The sequence below is a fragment of the Ixodes scapularis genome, unplaced genomic scaffold (assembly GCF_016920785.2).
Source record: "Ixodes scapularis isolate PalLabHiFi unplaced genomic scaffold, ASM1692078v2 PGA_scaffold4__175_contigs__length_147842914, whole genome shotgun sequence".
Classification (NCBI taxonomy): domain Eukaryota; kingdom Metazoa; phylum Arthropoda; class Arachnida; order Ixodida; family Ixodidae; genus Ixodes; species Ixodes scapularis.
In genome coordinates this window covers 129,870,501-129,884,147 of record NW_024609879.1, presented here as the reverse complement: position 1 = coordinate 129,884,147, position 13,647 = coordinate 129,870,501, and the positions used below count along the sequence as shown (strand labels likewise).

Here is a 13,647-nt window from a genome sequence, read left to right as displayed (position 1 = left end):
GTGGAGCACGCAACGTACGCAAAAACACAGCGCTAACGTTTGCCTCATTACTCAGTACTAACACTATTATTTCATCAGCACGGTCTTGTTGCCTGTCCAGCGCAAGTACCTTAAAAGCAGGCTCATGCAGCCAGCTCTAAAGCTCAAGAAGGTAGGGCGAAGGAAAGGAAGTCTATACTTCGTTTCAGCTTCGGTCCGAGCGCGGCCGATGTTATAAGCCGAAGGGCCGATCAAACAGCGAAACAGGCACAACGTCATGGCGTGCTTTCTGCAGTTGATAGGACCAGCCGATATTCGCCGTGTCTCTGTGCGCGTTCCTCCGCCGGCTAGTCCTATCAGGCACAAAGAGCACGCCATGACGCTGCGCTTTTTTGCGCTGTTTGATTGGCCCTTCGGCTCACAACATCGGCCGTGCTCGGACCGAAGCTGAAACGAAGTCTAGGGCGGAAGAAGCAGACGGAACGCTGGAGAGGAGAGAGGGAAACCTCCTCCTCTCTCCAGCGTTCCGTCCGCTCTCTCCTTCCCGGCCCTCCGTTTCCTCGCCCTACCTTCTTGAGTTACAAGAGGCTATAGAACGAGGTTCGATATGGGCAGCCACTTGACGAGTGTATACCGAACTACATCACAAATTCTAGCCTACGCATTTTAAAACTCGGAACAGGTGTATAGAGATGTTCTGCTACGTGATCTATAGACCTTCTTCGCTTACTGTCGACCCCAGTCACCTTACAGGTATATCCGGTATGGGCGGGGAAAAAATACAATTAAAACATTTGAATCTGCAAATCGTAAAAAAATAGAAAGGGGTGACAGAACGAGAATGGGTGACGGTTACGCGTATATCCTAAATGTATTCGATTGGTGAGGCGACGGCAAAACAGTGCTTTTACCCATACTGGAAGTGACGACAATTCAAAATAGAGACGCCCTTGCGATATCGGTCTATACACCAGCAAGTGGTTCTGACGTCACGCCACTGGCGTGGCGCTGCCGTCGGCATGGCGCATGTGCGGACGCTTCACTTGACGCAAATTTGTTTTTGTTTTTTGCGCATGTGCAGATCCCACACCTGGTATGAGGAAACGCTTGTAAAGCAGCGCGTTGGAGTATAAAAAGACGGAACTAAATTAAAATGGCCTTTAGTAAAAGTGGAAGCACCGGTCCTAAATTTTGATTTCAAAGTCGTGCACCGAATAAAATAGGAGCGCTTATTCTTTTCAGCTACTCCAATGAAGTCTCCGACGGCATCCCTCCTGAGTAAGTTGATTTGCGTATTTCCGTTTGTAATTTAAATTTACTCGAGCAATGCGCGTTCAGAAACAATCGCAAAATGTAGCATGACAGACAAAATATGCTACAAAAAAGAGGATGCCCATTTTTCGCCCACTTGTAGAGCGCAGCTCTTAGGCGCCCGTTTCCGACTTGAGCGGCGTCGCCGTCGCCGTCGCCGTCGGCGTCGCCATCGCCGTCGGCGTAACCAAGGCCACCCCAAGGTCATGTGACCCCCAAGCACACGCGACCCCTCTCAAGGTCATTCCAAGGTCACGTGACCCCCAGGTCACGTAACCCCCCAGGTCACGTGACCCCTCCCAAGGTCATTCCAAGGTCACGTAATCCCTCCCAAGGTCATTCCAAGTCCACGTGACCCCAGGTGATGTGACCCCCCGAGATCACCCCAAAGTCACGTGCCCCCCAGGTCACGTGACACCCCAGGTCACGTGACCCCCCCCCCCCCGGTAACGTGACCCCCCAAGGTGACCCCTGTCATGTACCGAGTTGGGTCGAGTCAAGAGGACCAAAGACAGGAGCCGCAAGAGAACACCAGCTACGCCGGTAGCCTTTACCGAACAACCCAAAACCCTCGAGCCCACACGCGCGCATCGCAGCCTTCCACGCGCATCCGTCCCGCGCTACCCGAGTCACGCTCATCTGTCAGTCAACACAGCCAGCCAGCACTTGTGCCATATAACGCAAGATGCGTTCCCACTTATATGACACCTCTCCCTTTTAAGCATTAATGTCCATAACGAGTTGGAGGAGGCGAAATTCGGCCACTCCGGGTTACAGTTGCTGAAAGGTCGTTGTCCTGTTGACCGGCTGCTTCCATCTCGAAGCTCGCGGGCTGAAGATGGTGCCGGGTGCGTCGTACTGTCCCTTGGTCCGTTTCCACGAGGTAAGACCTAGGCTGTCCTGCTTGGCCTTGTATCATTCCCAGCGAAGCCGCACCCGCGTGGATCCAGACCGCTGAGTGGGGGGGTAGCACCTGGCAGTCTCTCGTCCTATGGCGTCTGTTATAGTCAGACGCCTCTCTCGTTTTACGAAACTGGTACCGTTGTCGATACCTCTTCGAGTGGCGCCAGTGATGTCTCAGCGTAGTTGGCGCACTCGGAAGTGTTGAACGGAGCTTCCGTCCTATCAGAAACTCTGCAGGGGAGAAACCTTCAGGCCCTGGGGTAGTCCGGTGTGCCAGAAGAGCTTGCGCCGCATCCGATGATTTCGTCAGCAGGTTCTTTGCAGTTTGTACCGCTCTTTCGGCCTCCCCGTTGCTCTGGGGGTAATATGGACTAGAAGTCACCAGTTGGGCTCCCCAATGGTTCACGAATCGCCGGAACTCGCTCGATCCAAACTGGGGACCGTTGTCTGAGCGTATAACTTCCGGACATCCATGTCTTGCGAAAACTTGACTGAAGACTTTGGTCAAGTCTTCCGTTGTCGTTCTTGGAAGTTCCTCAAGCTCGAAGAACTTCGAGTAGTAGTCGACGATGACTACATACTTCTTCCCTCCCAGTTGGAAAAGGTCCGTTCCGATCTCTTGCCACGGATCATCGGGTAGTGGAGTTTGAAGTAGGTGGTCCGTAGGAGTTCGTCGATATTGCTGGCATGTAGGGCAGCGACTTACGTATTCTTGTATTTTTGTGCCGAGCCCGGGCCACCAGACAAAATCCCTCGCTTTTGCACGGCATTGGATGACACCTTGATGTCCACAGTGTATTCTTTCTAGGACCTCTCCTTACAGGCGGGGGGGAATAACCAGCCTGTCGTTCCGCATGAGTAGACCTTGCACAATCGAAAGGTCTGTTGCGAGACTGGCGAACTTCTTTAGGTTTGGAGGAAGCATGTCCGTCTCGGGCCACTGTTTTTGGCAGTATTCCATAACTTTCGCCGTACTAGGGTCTCTGGACAGTTCAGTCCTCAGCCTCTCCAAAAAGGAAGAAGATGCTGGAAGAAGCTCCACTGTCAGCATCTCGTACTCTTGAACGAATGTTTCACTCTTGTCAGCATCTCTCGGTGTGACTGTAGAGTTGTCTGTCGTTGTTAGCGGCTTCCTGGACAAGACGTCCGCGGTGTACATCTTCCTGCCTGGTACGTGAGAGATAGTGAAGTCGAACCCGAAGATGCGCATTCGTAGCCGCTGTAGCCTCGGTGTCATTTTGTCGAGATGTTTTGTCGATAACAACGGTACAAGGGGCTTATGGTCTGTCTCGACGTGAAATACTTGTCCTACCAAGTATGTTTTAAAATGATCACACGCCCAGACGATGGCCAAAGCCTCCTTTTCGACTTGGGCGTACTTTTGTTCTGTCGGCGTCATGGCTCTCGCCGCGTACGCCATGGGGCGTCTGTGGCCGTTCTCCTCCTCTTGGAGTAGGACCGCCCCCAGTGCATACGAAGAAGCGTCTGCCGATAACGTCAGGTGCGCTCCTGGTTTATAGAAGGTTAGGACAGGAGTCTTGCACAGGAGATCTTTGACCTCGCAGAATGCTTTCTCTTGAGGCTCACTCCAGAGTCAGCTTGCATCCTGATGTAGGAGATCTCTAAGTGGCTTAGTCTTGTCCGCAATGTCAGGTAGAAACTTGCCGAGGCGGTTTACCATGCCTAAAAAACGATCGTAGCTCTGCCATGCTTTCCGGTGCTGGCATCTTGACAATCGCTTCCGTCTTCTTACGGTCTGCCGCGATGCCTCTGCCGTCCAGGATGTGGCCCAGAAACCTGACGCGACTCTTGGCGAACTCGCACTTTGCGGAGTTCAAGGTCATTTCGGTGTTACGGAGGCGGCGGAGAACCACCTCGAGATTTCTGTCGTGCTCTGTTTGGTCGCGGCCGAAAACTAGAATGTCATCCATAAGACAAACATGCCCCGGGATTCCTTCTAGAATCCTCAGCATCTCCCGCTGGAAGAACTCTGGCGCCGGCGCGATTCCAAACGGGAATCTCTTAAACTGAAAACGCTCCACTGGTGTGATGAAAGCAGGGGTCGGCATTTTAGGTCACCCTCACTCACCCTCACCCTCACAGCCACACTCACCTAAACCCCTCACTCACCCTCACCCTCACAGCTACACTCACCTTCAGCCCCTCACTCACCCTCACCCTCACAGTCACACCCACCTTCAGCCCTTCACTCACCCTCACTGAACCTCACACCCCTCTCCGCCCTCGCGGCCCTCACGCCCCTCGCCGCCCTCACGGCCCTCACGCCCCTCACTCACTCATGGCCCTCACGCCACTCACCGCCCTCACGGCCCTCACCGCCCTCACGGCCCTCACGCACTCATAGCCCTCACCGTCCTCACGGCCCTCACCGTCCTCACGGCCCTCACGGCCCTCACGGCCCTCACGGCCCTCACGGCACTCACGGCCCTCACGCACTCATAGCCCTCACGCCACTCACCGCCCTCCCGGCCCTCACCGCCCTCACGGCCCTCACCGCCCTCACGGCCTTCACGGCCCTCACTGCCCTCACGGCCCTCACCGCCCTCACGGCCCGCACCGCCCTCACGGCCCTCACGCCACTCACCGCCCTCACGCCACTCACCGCCCTCACGCCACTCACCGCCCTCACGCCACTCACGCACTCATGGCCCTCACGCTACTCAGGCCAGCTTCAGATGGGGCAATTTCGCCCAGAAACTTTACGTCGCAACCCCAGCAACACGTGCCGCCCGCGATAACTCGCAGCAACCAATTGCTGCAATTTGCCATCGTCATCATAAAATTTTATTTTAGAGCGCAGCCCTTAGGCACCCGTTTCCGGCTTGAGCGGCGACGCCGTTGCCGTTGGCGTCGCCGTCGCCGTCGGCGTAACCAAGGTCATCCCAAGGTCACGTGGCCCCCGAGGTCACCCCAAGGTCACGTGACCTTCCGAGGTCACGTGACCCCTCCCAAGGTCACCTCAAGGTCACGTGACCCCCACGGTGACCCCCAAGTGACCCACTGAAGGTCACGTTACCCTCAAGGTCACCCCAAGGTCAAGTGACCTTCGAGGTCACGTGGTCCCCTCCCCAAGGTCACCTCAAGGTAACGTGACCCCCAAGGTGACCTCCACGTGACCCCCCAAGGTCAAGTGAGGAGGAGGAGGAGGAGGGGTCTACCCTCCCCTCAGTACCCTTCACTCCTCCTCCTCAAGAGCTGCGCTCCAATTCGGCGTTACAGGGAGTTGTAAACGGCTTTCACTTTTAAGAGCGCAGCTCTTAGGGGCCCGTTCCCGGCTTGAGCGGCGTCGGCGTCGCCGTCGGCGTAACCAAGGTCATCCCAAGGTCACGTGACCCCACGTGACCCCCTGAAGGTCACGTGACCCCAAGGTCACGTGACATTGGGGGTCACGTGGGGTCATCTTGGGGTCACGTGACCCCCAAGGTCACGTGCCCTTCAAAGGGGTCACGTGACCTTGGGGGTCACGTGACCTCCTCCCCAAGGTCACGTGACCCCTCCCAAGGTCACGTGACCCCAAGGTGACCTTCACGTGAACCCCCAGGTGACGTGACCCCTCTGAGGTCACGTGGTCTCTTCCCCGAGGTCACGTGACCCGTCCAGGTCACGTGACCCCCAAGGTCACGTGACTCCCAGGGTCACGTGACCCCCTGAGGTCACGTGGGGGTCACCTTGGGGGTCACGTGACCTTGAGGTGACCCCCACGTGACACCCAAGGTCACGTGACCCCCAGGTCACGCCTCCCCGAGGTCACGTGACCCCCCCCCCCGAGGTCACGTGACCCCCCCCCGGAGCATATTAAAGAAAGGGGAGGAGGAGGAGAAGGAGGAGGGGTCTACCCTCCCCTCAGTACCCTTCACTCCTCCTCCTCAAGAGCTGCGCTCCAATTCAGCGTTACAGGGATTTGTAAACGGCTTTCACTTTTTTCTTGTACTATTTAGACACAATTACGAGTTATAAACGTGTTTTTATGCATTTAAATCTCGTTAAGAATACTAATACACCTTTCTGAAACAGTTTATTCCCAAAAAACGATCGATTTCAAACGAGAACAAAGTCTTTCGGTGTCATCATCACCGGCACGAGGTACCACGTAAAAATTTTGCGTCCCTGATTAGATGCAGCCGCTTCAAACGTATTGGAATTGCTCCGAGTTGCTTGCTTATTTCGAGCCGGACCCGATATCAGCAATTCGTGTCGATCTAGGGAAAGCTTGAAAACAACCCGCCATTAACCCCAAAATTTGAGAAAGATGCTCGATCTGTAGGGGGCCTCACGCACTCACCGCCCTCACGGCCCTCACACCACCTCATGCACTCACCGCCCTCACGGCCCTCACGCCTCTCATGCCACTCACTGCCCTCACGCAATCGTCGCCCTCACACCCCTCACGCACTCACCGCCCTCACATCACTCACGCACTCATGGCCATCACGCCACTCACCGCCCTCACGCCCCTCACGCACTCATGGCCCTCATACCTCTTACCGCCCTCACCGCCCTCATGGCCCTCATGGCCCTCACGACCCTCACGGCCCTCACCGCCCTCACGGTCCTCACGGCCCTCACCGCCCTCACAGCCCTCACGGCCCTCACCGCCTTCACGGCCCTCACGGCACTCACTCACCCTCACACTCATGAATTTTCCTGGTTCAGAAACTCACTCACCCTCACCTCACCTGTGAAGATGAGGGTGAGTGAGGGTGAGTGAGGGCCCTCATGAGTGAGGTTTGCCGAGGTATGGATGAAAGTGGTCAGTTCTCTTGATTCCGAAGCTAGTGGGGCTTGGCAGTAGCCGGAATTGGAATCTAGTTTGCTAAATACCGTAGCTCCTGCAAGCCTTGCCAGGGTCTCTTCTGCCGTGGGCATGATGATGCGCTCCCACACCAGCTGCGGATTGAGCTGAGTGTAGTCCACGCAGATCCGGATAGAGTTATCTTGCTTTTTGGCAACCACCATGGGTGCGCACCAGGCTGTGGCGTGGTCGACTCGTTCGGTCACGTCCATGTCTTGCATGCGTTGCAGTTCCTTTTTTACGCTGGGTACCAGCGGAAAGGGTACCCGTCGCGGGTAGGTGATTGCAAACTGCTTAGCGTCCGGGTGGAGGGTGATCTTGTACTGGACGTTCATTTTCCCCAGTCCTTGGAAAAGCGATGGGTACTTAGCGTGCAGCTGTTGATCGTACTCTATGTTGCTGTCAACGTTGACGTCCTGTAAGCTTGGCAGCACCTCAAGGGCTTGAATAGCCGCTCGTCCAAGCAGAAGGTATCTCAGCCGGTCGGTTACGTAGATCGTCTCTCTGGTTGTTCGCCCACTCCAGGTTATAGTTGCCTTAAACTTGCCGAGTGTGCTGAGTGGAGAGTGTCCGGCTCCAAAAAGATGCGTCTCCGTTGGCTCCAGCGCTGCCAAGGCTGTCGCCTCGCACGCGCTAGGAGGTACAGCCGTGACGTCCGCTCCCGTATCTACTTTGAACGTTACTTCCCGGTCATTCAGCTTAGCTGTGATGAACCAGGGGCTCCCATTTCTTGAGTGTACCAGCTCGCCAAGGAAGACTTCGTTTAGTCTCTGCCCATGTGCTCGTGATTTTCGATTTTCTATCGCATGCTTCGAAAAACAGACGCTTTCGAAATGGCCTAGGTTTTTGCAGGCGTTATACTTCTTGCTTCTCGCAGCGCATTGAAGCTGGGCGTGCTTTCACGAACTGCCACACCATCGGCATGTCCTCGTTAAACTGTTAGGACGCCCTTGGTCTTGCGACGTGCTCTGACATTTGGTATCTTTGTTTACGCTTTTTCCTCGCGGATGTCTTTTAAGTTCTTCGAGGACGTCGCTTCCAGTCTTTGCGCTGCGCAGCTCTGAGTGTTGCCGCTTAACCGTTTCCGACGATCGTGCTGTCATGGTCGCTTTTTCCAATGTAAGTTGAGCGTCCAGCTGGAGTTTCTCACTGAGTTTTGTGTCGAGCAGTCCTACCACGATGCGATCTCGGATGAGCTCGTCCCGCAGAGAGCCATACTCGCAAGTATCCGCCAGTTTATGTAGGGCCGTGATGAAGACCTCCACTGGCTAGTCCGGTTCTTGCTTTCTCGAGTTGAATTTGGCTCTCTCGAAGATGATGTTCACCCGAGGAATGAAGTGGGTGTCAAATTTGGCCTTGACTACATCTTAGTCGATAAGCTGATCTTCGGTTAAGTTCAGCGAGGAAAGAACATCCTCTGCCTCTCTTCCCATCGCATAAAGGAAAGTGTTGACCTGAGTCGATGTGTCCCGGAGATGGAGTCCTGAGATTATGCGGTAACGTTCCCACCGGGTTATCCATCTCTTCCAGTCATTAGGATTCCGGAAATCCAACTTCTCCGGGAGCTCGACTGCGAAAGGATTGAAGAAGGATGCCCCTCCGCTGGCCTGGGTGTTCGAAGAACCCGAACCGTCTGCGTCGTTAGGCATGGCGTAGGTCGACCGCTGGGTCGCTTCCTACCTGGCCGTGAGATCACGCTGGTAACCCTGTTGTCGCTTCTCAGGTCCTCGGAGACGTTAGAGGGTCATTCATCCCACCGCTGCCACCATGTCGTGTACCGAGTCGGGTCGAGTAAAGAGGACACCAACTACGCCGGTAGCCTTTATCGAACAACCCAAAAACCTCGAGCCCACACGCGCGCATCGCAGCCTTCCACGCGCATCCGTCCCGCGCTAATCGAGTCACGCTCATCTGTCAGTCAACACAGCCAGCCAGCACTTCTGCCATATAACGCAAGATGCGTTCCCACTTGGATGACAACCCCCAAAGTCACGTGACCCCCCCAAGGTCACGTGACCCTCCGAGGTCACGTGGCCCCTCCCCGAGATCACGTGACCCCCCTCCCCCAAGTCACGTAAACCCCCCCCCCCCCTAGGTCACGTGACCCCCTCACACTGAGGTCAGGTGACCCCCCCGGAGCATATTAAAGAATGAGGGTAGGAGGAATAGTGGTCTACCCTCCCCTCAGTGCCCTTTCCTCCCCCTCCTCAAGAGCTGCGCTCCAATTCGGCGTTACAGAGAGTTGTAAACGGCTTTCACTTTTTAACCTGTTCGCTTCAATACAACAAAGAGTTGTCTACGCAACTTTACGCTTCACTAGCTGATCATGGGCAAGAAACCATGTTGCAAGCATAAAGCAACATCAATCTTCTCACTCTGCTTTTAACCCGAGTGGAATCATGATAAGTAGAAATCTAAATTACTTCTTTTTTTGTTGTTTAACACATTTATGCGTCATCTTCTGTTTCTCCATCTCATTTTTTTTACGATAGTAGTATTGTCGTTTTCGGCTATATTTAATTCAGTGGTAACACATAGAAATACCGAGTGCTTGGGAGAAAATAGAAGATTATTTTCATACTGAGATACCTAAGCTACTCATCACAGAGCGCTCAGTCTTCGGTCACATATATAACGATAACAATCCGGAAAAGGAGCCGAAGTTTCAGAGCTTACACCCTTATTTAATTAAAGGGTCATAAACATTTTTTTTCTTCTTCAAAGAGAGAGAGAGGCGCTTTCCGGTGGCGTTTGCCATTCATCTCCGTGTATTCACCGGCTCTGTGTGTCACCAATTTCGCACCGAAACATGTCCAAACTTATCTTTGACAAGTTTTGAATCAGTAGGGTGCGAAACTTTGGCATCTTGGCGCCAACCGCTAGCACTACATTGGGACTGAGAAAAAAACTTTTCTCTTTTAATCCAAACTCCGATGTATCGGTTGCCCGCATCGATTGCGGCCCGGCCGCGAACCCCTGACCGCTACGACATCGTTTTCCAGCTCCAAGGTCCTTGTGGGTCGATCGAGGTTGGCGCGAAGCCAAGCAAGAGGTGTCCATCATCTCGGATTCGGAGCACCACAAGGGAATGACTAGAAGAGAGTTATGTGCCTACGTAGTCGTTTTCATGACTGCTGTGAGTATCAGACATGATTTGCGTTACACCATTTAATCGTGTTGCGTCGCCACAAATCACATATCACTTTCTTTCTTGTCAGGTAAACATGCGATTCGATCAGACGTCGTATCCAAAGCTCCAGTTTCGGGTGGTTCAGATAGTGATGACAACGGAGAAGGTAAAGTTGTTGCTTTTGCTTTCTTGAGAATGCTTCGTATTTTGCCATCTCTAGTTCTTGACGGTTTAAGAAACGCGGGGTGCGTTGAGTCCTGGACATCTTATTGTTGTTTTAATGAGATTTAAAGAGACTTTATTGAGACTATGTAAACAGCCGATAAGAACGCTGATGAACTTATCAAGATGCAAGAATCGTCTACACAAGAAGCCACACGGCGATTAAGGGATCTTTCTTTTATACGCTGAAGGGTGCTTCGCACACTCGCGACTGGTTATGCCCGTGTGTTTTAAAACCTGCTAAAATCTCTCGCCACGAGAGAACACACTAGCGCAATCTATCGTGTAGCCGTGGAACACTCACAGTCTCCGTATATTTCTTTAATTTTCGCTCATTATTCTTTATTTTTTGACTAAAAAAAACTTATTTTTACGACGTGATGAACGACAACTTCCCATAGATTGTATACGTACATTTGACATCACAAATACCGCAAAATGTTCGCTTTGGTGAAATGCAGCTCCAGGATCACCGCATAGACGGCGCCAGCGAGACAGTGTGTCCTCTCGTCGTAAGAGATTACGAGAGCTATTGGCCGTAAGGAAAACGCAGATCTGTGAACGGGGCTTTAGAGGGACACTGACATGCTAGTTATCCTCGCCGAGGTTTTTTATTTGAACACGATCTATAAGAGTCCAACTACTCAAAACATAATTAACGGCTCAAAATTCCTTTTCTTTCTGCCATAACACAGCCGGTCGAGAATTGGCCAGATTAAGTCGCGGTAACTCTCATTTTCATGGGCACGTGGCGCTCGAACTATGTGTGCCAAATATATTCAAAGTCGTGGGTTATCTGAGGGACACATTCAACATTAAAAATTGAAAATATTATGATCCCCGTTTTTTGTCACCTCTAAGAAACTGCAAATACGTTGATTTGAAAAAAAAACAAAACAACACAAAAACATCCTGCACAGATCACAGGAGGCACATGCACATGCCATTCTTAACATGGCGGCGTGCCGCGGGGTGGACGGCACGACGGTGGCGCACGACGGAAATACGTTGCGACGGACGTTTTGCCGCTACTTCCGAACTGTCGTTCGTGGTACTGGCCAATCTATCTTCAAGCGCAATACATCGAGCGGAAAGGATATAAGTGCAAAAAAATCGACCGACAAACGGTGCAATCAGCATGCAAGTTCGTCGTCGTCGTTGTTGTCTGCTTCAAAAGCCGGAAAAGCGAAGTAAAAAAAACAATAAAAAAAACACGTGGTCTGGTGTAGCCACGTGACTTCCGGCCACCAGCTTCCTTGCTCATGTTTCGGTTTCGATTTCGAGCAGTTGAGCTTCTGACTTTATTAAAGGAGTCATGAAACGATGTTTCCGATTTCGCTAAATATTATTTAGAATCACTTCCTAACGTTAGTACCTGAATAAACATGCCTTAGTTGTTTTCTCTCTAGGCAATGGCAGTCGCTAAAAAAATTCGAGAAGTACGAACATTTTTTATTCCCTCAACTCGGAGCTAGAGCAAGCGGCCACGTGGCCTGGTGCCTATCCTATTTTGCCAACGTTAATCATACACAAGCGCTGGGATTAGCAAAAAAAAAAAAAAAAAAAAACGCGTGCTGAGCATTAGGCATTTTTTTAGTTCGGATATTCTTGTCACCGCAGTGGTTGAACGCGAGCATTCATTGTATTGAGCCGAAGTCGAGTGCTTACGCAGTTCTCGTGTCCAACGCGTGAGCCGCGCTCGACTGTCGTTAGGCGGGTGGTTTCGATCCCACAATTCCGTCCTCAAGCTTTACGAAGGCGAAACCGAAAGAAATAGCCCTTTTTATTTTCGCAATTTCACCGCGACCAAGAAGGTTCTGAATAAGTGGTGGTCTGTGCGACTATACTTGGGCCAGACTAGGACCAGTACCCCTCTGCGAAGTCATGAACACTTCAACCCGATCTCCTTTCATGATCCCTTTAATAATATACGTGACTTTGTAGCAAAATATTGATTGGATTGTCTGCTGACACGATATTAAATCGCCTGGCCAAACATTAAAATACACCTAAGCACTTCTTATAAGTTATGAATGCGAGAGCATGTATCATTCTTGCTCTACGTATTTTGGCGCGCTGACTGGCGCTGATGAACGCGCAGCGCCATGAGGTGGCCAATCATTGAAACTGACGCGCAGCGTCAGTTTCAAAGACCGGCCACCCCATGGCGCTGCGTGTCCGGCGAATGGGAACCTGGTCGACGCGCGCTAGCCAATGGGATCGATGCGGTGTAAAAGGTGCCGTGGCTAACCGGCGACTGGCAACTGGCTTGACTTGGAGAAGAATTTAAGAGCCGTTTGGCGTGGTTTCAAAGTTGATGACGTCGGCTCTCTCCATGAAGCAGTTAGTGATTTCGTATTAAAACATTCCTGGAGGGTGTCAGTGTCCCTTCAAGTCTGCGAGTTCACTTCCTTGCAGAACACAAAGAAAGTCAAACACGGCAAACGATAGCAGGATCCCAGCAATGGAACACCAGAGTATGATTATATATCTCAAACCTTTTGTCTGCCTAGGGACGATGAGAACGCGAAATGTCATGCTCAGGTTCTCCCTGAGTACATCACATTTTTTCAAGTCTAGAAATCGTATTCTGAGCCTCGTCATTTGCTGCTATCCTTCTACCGTTGGCCGTGATTGGTCGCAACGTGTTCTGCAGAAAAGTGAACTGGCAGTCGTTTTTTAGAGAGTAGTGTGATGGAATGTCCACGAGGAACAACTTACCTTTTTTGTCGGTAAAAGATAGTGTTTGACGCTAGAATGCGCAGGGCACCCACCGAAAAATTCCCAGGGCTATTTTTATTGTCACTGCAAAATTAAACTAAGCACTGCCGACCGCTTATTCTCCGCCCAAATGTAGAGCTAGCGCGGTCCGAACCAGATGAAAGAGCTTCAAATCTAACCGTTATCTCATTCAAAAATTGCATGCGATTTTCTGAAAATATCAATGGGAACACGGGGCAAGTTTTCTCCCGTTTCCGCCTCCTTCGGCCACTGTCGCCATCCAGCTTCATGTATTCAAAAGCTCCGTCGGCCGTCCTTTTCCCTTCGATAATACCACAAAATCCCTAACGTTTGAGTAAAATAGCGGCCACTTGAGCAATTTTAGCTTCTCGTTCGGACGCTAGGGCTACATTTAGGCGGAAAATGAGAGTTCGGCAATGCGTAATTTATTTTTGTGGTAAAAAAACAAAACAAAAAATCTTTCCGTTTTTTTTTTGATTTTGGTGAAGAAGGAACACAAGCGAAGCTGTAATACGGTAGGAATGATGTAATGGACGGCCGCTAGTCA

At 51.9% G+C, this 13,647-nt stretch overlaps 1 protein-coding gene across 1 annotated transcript in view; it reads left to right on the top strand.

The window, feature by feature from the left end:
* The window catches only part of LOC120838147 (A disintegrin and metalloproteinase with thrombospondin motifs 7-like), a 51,992-nt gene that overhangs the window by 22,101 nt on the left and 16,244 nt on the right, over positions 1-13,647 (top strand). Inside the window, exons 5-7 of the mRNA XM_040207922.3 lie at positions 1,222-1,257; positions 10,009-10,142; positions 10,225-10,302. Of these exons, the coding sequence (XP_040063856.3) occupies positions 1,222-1,257; positions 10,009-10,142; positions 10,225-10,302 (248 nt within the window). The remainder of the gene's footprint in view (positions 1-1,221; positions 1,258-10,008; positions 10,143-10,224; positions 10,303-13,647) is intronic.